Genomic DNA, 5,618 nt, shown 5'->3' on the forward strand with positions numbered 1-5,618 from the left:
ATTTTGACTTCAAGATCTAAATATATATTTGAAACAAATATGATTCCTACTTTATTTCCTCAGAAAACTTGACTCCTAGGGAAAGAAGAATCCAGGCATACCCTTTCAAAATACGCTTCCTATTCTTTGGCGTTATAATGGCATTGCTTCTCTCTACCCCAAACCCATATATCACAAACATTTGCATCCTCTTTTTATTTTCATGATTAAAAAATCACCATTACTCTGTGATTGAACACAGACTGAGTCCCTGAAATTTCACTGTCAGGGCTTATATAGTCAACATATCTGGCACCAGCTTGGGACATAAATAGAAGGTGCCTATGGATACCCCTCATGAAAGAAAGACCTTGACCCCTCCCATAGACCTTTCTCTGGATGCAATTCAAATCAAGACGAAAGGGAACCAAATTGGGTGCAATTGATCTAATGCCACCTGCTAATCCCCAGCACAGTTTAAGGACTAGAATCTCCTAAACTTATGTTTTGAAGTTCACGTGGAACTTATGCCATTCTACCTTAAAGTCCTTATCTACAATCATGGCTGACAATAAAGGCACAAATTGTTCCACTCAATAGTGCTTTTTCCTTCTGCAGAAAGCCTGTCTCAACTATATCTATGTGAATCAAGATCAGCCATAGTGGCCTGTGCAGCCCACTTTTACAGAGTCGTATGTCCAGTCCCTCTAAAAAGGTAGCTTGTGTATGGAAGCTAGTTACTATATGCTGCTAGGACTCAAAAAGGCCAAGTAACTGAAGAGTCCAAGATCACTAAAGTGCTAAAGCCCTATGCCCTGGCACACAAGATGTCCCATGTCTGCACATCTTATTTTGGTTGCCTAATTCCAGTTAGAGTGCTATTTCTCAAGATACTTCTCAATGTATATTTGCATGTGTTGGGGCTTAAGGGAGAAAATCAATCATATCCCTTTCCTAGCGAAGTTCTCAAACAACTGAGTAATAGCTATAGGAATCAGACTAATGAGGATGAACATATCAGTATTTTGTTGATGAAGCTGTACCTATGGCCAGAATTGGGCTTTCTAACACAGTATCTCTCCCCCACCCCTCCCAATTCCTGATGTTGGGATTACCCTCCCAAAGGAGAATATACAAAGGAAACACTTACCTAGAGAGCTGCAAGGGCCATGGCTGCTCCAAAAGTGGAGACAGAGAGAGGTGCTCTTCAGACCTGCCTCTGGAAGGCGGGCCTGGGCCTCAGCAGGTGTACTTATTAGGTGAAAGCTGGATCTGAATGGACTGCATACACATTGCAGGCAAAGAGGTACAAAAGAAAGAACTTAGAGCGTGTGTGTGTATGTGTGTGTGGGCGCGTGTGTGTAAAATGGCCCTCTTCCCTGTGTCTCCATCAGAGAACACAAACTTCCTCTGGGGAGAAGTGAGTAAGAGGTAGAAACAGGGGCCAAGAGTGGTATCCCAGTATGGTTCCCTACTTGGAGAAGAACAGGAAAATAGGAACAAGTGACAGATTCTTGTCCCCACGGTTGGGGGCAAGGCCTGTACTCTTCACACCTTCCCAGTGGAGCTTGGGGATCCATTTCCCTCACACCCAGATGTGTGTGTGTGAATGCGTGTCACATTCCAGCTTCCAACCCAAAATTCAGAAAAAGTCCCATCAGTAGATTCTGTTACTAGGTCATTCCTACATCAGAACTCAGGATGGCAGAGGTGGGGAAGGGCCCAGAGGTTCAGGCTGACCCCAACCAATCCCCAGACTCATTCAGTAATTGAGCTCCATCTGTTTAACAAAAAGAAGCAAAAGAAATACCAATAAAACTAGGAAGCCCCTTCCAAGACATTTCATCAATGACTGCTCTTCAAGAGCTGTTTGGTTGCTGGAGTGAAAAGGGTAGTAATAACCAAGACTAAGAAGGACTACCCTATAAATCTTGCCTCCATTATCGAGCTACTCTAAGTGTTTTGAGTGTCTCCCTCCCCACCATCCCAAGTCCTAGGAGAGGTCATTGGAAGACATGCCACACTTAGATTGTCAGAAGCCATCCCCAAAGTCCCCAAGGTCGAAGAACCCAAATAAGGACACTGCTTGGGAGCTCGAGAATCAAAAGTTATTTATCAAAGGGTGGTTGGAAAAGCCAAGCTTTCTTGAGCCCAATTCCAGAACAGTCAGTGGGAGTCTTTCTCCTATTAGCTTCATTGTTCACCTACCCAATGGCAGATCTTCTACTGAAGGAGACAAAGGGGAAATGACAGTCTTCAAGGGGGCCTGGAGTGCCCTTCCTATCCAGTCTCAGCTGAGGAGACAAACAGAGCAAAGGGAGGACTCTTCCCCCAACCAAAACCCACCTCCACAATTGGGGGCCTCCTCTTCCCATATGTAGCTCAAAGAGGGCCCCACCCTCCCTGTTTAGTCTGCACCAGGAAACACTGACTTCTTCAAAGTCACAGGGCATACAGTTTGGGTCCTTCTTATGGACATTTCCCTCACTTAGCAGAGACCCAATGTCAACTTTGCATCACTCACTCTCTCAAGGAAAACAGAATGCCCAGGACCAGAGGGAGAATAGAATTGGCAGTGAAAATTAATCCACCAGGTCAAAAGATAAAATCTCTCCCCAAATGCCAAAGAGACATTCCCACTCTAAATCCACATGGTGTGAAGGAGGGAATGGACTCAACCGGCTAAGAAAGGGGCTTTTAAGCTAAGCACAACAGGCATAGTGTTCAGCAGGGACTGGACATTTGAAGCAACCTAGAAGTGACAGGGAATGGGAAGGGAGGGAATACTGGTAGCAGGAAGGGAGAGTGGTGTCCTTTGATTAAGGGCCCAGAGAGAGATGAGGTGGGGTAACCAAGCCTGAGGGAAAGAGCCACTTAGAAGGCCAGATACCTAAATTCTATTCATGGCTTTTGCCAGCAACTCAGCATGAGACTTTGAACTTATCTAGGCTTCAGTGTCTTCATCTGCAAAACAGGGGAAAGCGGTTTGTTTAACTAGATGCCTGTTATGGTCCTTTGAGATTATGGCACCCTCCACAAGATATTCAGGAGGGGGGCGCCGGGGCCTTACCAGAGCAGGAAATTCCTTTCAGCCCCATCTCTAGTAAAAAGGTCACATGTACACACATTCACACGTACATAAGCAGAGTGACCGACAACTTTGTTCATAGCAGCAGAGACACATATAGAAAAAATAAATACTGCTGATGCTTGATTCCTGCATTGGGGCAGAAGGGTCCTGAGGGTACAACTTGGAGGGACTTCAAGGTCAAGGGAGAAGGGTCCTCCTATTTGATAACAATTTTCACCTTACTGTTCCTTCCCCAAGTCCAAGTCCAGGGCAGCCAGATCTTTGGAGAAAGCCACTCTCATCTTCCCCTCCCCAAACCGTCAACTCATTTACGGCAAAAACAAAAATGCACAGATCCCAAGGGAAATAACCCCCTTGTTAGCCACTAAGAAATGAACAGAATCTACCACACCTGAGATTACTTGGACTGGGCAGCTGGAACCACACGCCCCTATTTCCCTGAATATTAACAATGATCCTGAAAGGTCTTGTTTTGGACCTATCTCACCCAAAGTCACTTGGGTGTGCCCTCTGGCTAAAAGGGGAACTAGCCTGGACCACTCTCTTATTTCTGGTACTTTCATGGTTGTTTCCAAAATTTTCAACCAATCTCACTGTGAGAGTGAGCCAGGAAGTTGCCCTCCCCAAGTAGGAATCCAAATGAGAAGAAAGGCTACGGCGCAAGTGCAGGGTTCCACACCATGCAACAGGACCTGCAAACAGACTCGCAACACTCCCCAGACACCAAGAAGCATCTCCCAGCCATACATTCACATGGACTCTTACATGGCCTCTCCTACCAGAGGTAGCTGGGGCAATTGGGGAGTGGAGGACATCAACCTCCCATCAACCTGGGATCCCTGTTTAAAAGATACTAAAAATAAATTAGTAAACATTGCTATTTACAGAAATAGAAATCATTTCTGTTTCCAAAGGCCTCTCACCATTCCAGTCCTGGACATTTCCAAGACTGCCACCCCTGAAACCCTCTCCAAGGTCCGCCCTGGCGGGTGGATAAGACACTAGAGTCCTTTGAGACTGGGAGCTCCTCAGGCACCTGAGAATTCCAGTTTCACATCTCTGGTTCCAGGGGAGAATCTTCAGGACTCTGGAGAGTACGGGGGTTCATCCCTTTTTCACCAGTTCCTGGGGGCTGTCTTGAGGCAACCCTCTCCCCTTTAGGTTGATATACGTGTTGTAAGAATTCCTGCTATTTTCGGGCCCCCAGTCCCTCCCCAGGGTCCAACGTGCCTCCCTGGACCCATCCTCCGAGCAGAGGAACCAGTCTGTGCCTTGGTCTAATGACTCTGGGAGAGAGGGTTGGGCAAGGAAAAGGCAGGGACAACGGTCTGGGCGATCGTCCTTGTGGGGATGACTAACAGCAATGACTGTCAGACAGGCAGGTGGTGAGGCTGGGCTCCTGGCCGGGGATGCAGGCGGAGCTGTCCACCAGGCTGGTGGGTTGGGGGTCGACTCGGGGAGTGCGACGACGCCCGCGGTACTCGATCATGTCAGGATGATAGGCTGGGTGGCGGCGAGCATGCTTGGTCAGATGGTCACTCCGGGAGAACTGCTTGGGACAGAGGGGGCAGGAGAAGCGCTTCTCGCCCGTGTGCGTCCTGTAGTGGCGGGCCAGCTCGTCGGAGCGCGTGAACTTCTTGTCGCAGTCGAGCCAGTCGCAGGAGAAAGGGCGCTCACCCGTGTGGGTGCGCTGGTGGGACTTCAGATGCGACGACTTGTAATAGGCTTTGTTGCAGCCCGGAAAGGGGCAGCGATGGCGCTTCGCTGCAGGTGTAACCGGCCTCCGACGAGGGACTGGACCTGTGGCGGGGGCGGGGCCCGCCCCAGGGGCCACGCCGGGGACCGCCCCGGGGGCGGCAGGCGCTCCGGAGACGGCAGGAGCGCCTGGGACCGCGAGCGCGCCGGAGGAGTGCGCGGGTCCGGAGACCTCGGCCGCGCTGTTGGCCGGGGTCGGCTCTGAGCCCAGGGTCGGGCCGGAGCACCGGGTCGGGTCGCAGGAGCCGGACGAGGCGCGCAGAGCTTCCCCCGAGTTCTCCCCGAAGCCCTCCCCAGAGCCGCCGCGCAAGTCAGCCAAGACGCTTGCAGCCAGCAGGTGGGGCGCGGCGCCGCCCGCGCCGGGGCTGGGGGCGGGGACCTGGGGGAGCGGGGGGACCGACGCGGGTCCCGGTGGCCCCGGACCCGGCAGAGCGGACTCCGGCGGCGCCGCACCCACCTCCGAGCCTGCGGCTCCGCCCGCGCCCTCGGGGTCCGGCGGGCGGCGGTGAACCACGGCGCCCGCGGACATGGACACCAAGCACTCAGCGGCGAAGTAGTCCAGGCACGCCACGGCGGCCGACATGCTGGCACCGCCGGGCCGCCGGCAAGCGCCGTCCGAGCGCGGCCGGCCGCGGGCGAGAGAGTTCTCGGGAGCGTCCGTCCCGCAGCCTCGGAGCGAGAAGCAGGAGGCCCGGTGCGCGCCGCCCGCCGCCCGGCGCCGCCGCCGCCGCCCGCGCGGAGCCCGCCCCGCCTGACGCGCCCCTGACGCACCGGAGCCCGCGGGGGCGGCGGG

The 5,618-nt window shown here is 52.5% G+C and overlaps 1 protein-coding gene across 2 annotated transcripts; it reads right to left on the bottom strand.

Annotated features, from left to right (window-relative positions):
• Window positions 1-3,893: 3,893 nt before the first annotated feature.
• KLF14 (KLF transcription factor 14) lies at window positions 3,894-5,408 on the bottom strand. Of its 2 annotated transcripts, XM_047850392.1 has the most exons (2): window positions 5,114-5,408; window positions 3,894-4,933 (listed from the first exon to the last, which is right to left on the bottom strand). In XM_047850392.1, exons 1-2 carry the CDS (start codon window positions 5,406-5,408, stop codon window positions 4,425-4,427), a joined length of 804 nt encoding a protein of 267 aa, XP_047706348.1. In that variant the 3' UTR covers window positions 3,894-4,424. The 2 variants fall into 2 exon arrangements, with proteins under 2 accessions (XP_047706348.1, XP_047706347.1); XM_047850391.1 differs by having other exon boundaries at window positions 3,894-5,408.
• Window positions 5,409-5,618: the final 210 nt, after the last annotated feature.

This window comes from Prionailurus viverrinus, chromosome A2 (assembly GCF_022837055.1).
Source record: "Prionailurus viverrinus isolate Anna chromosome A2, UM_Priviv_1.0, whole genome shotgun sequence".
Lineage (NCBI taxonomy): Eukaryota > Metazoa > Chordata > Mammalia > Carnivora > Felidae > Prionailurus > Prionailurus viverrinus.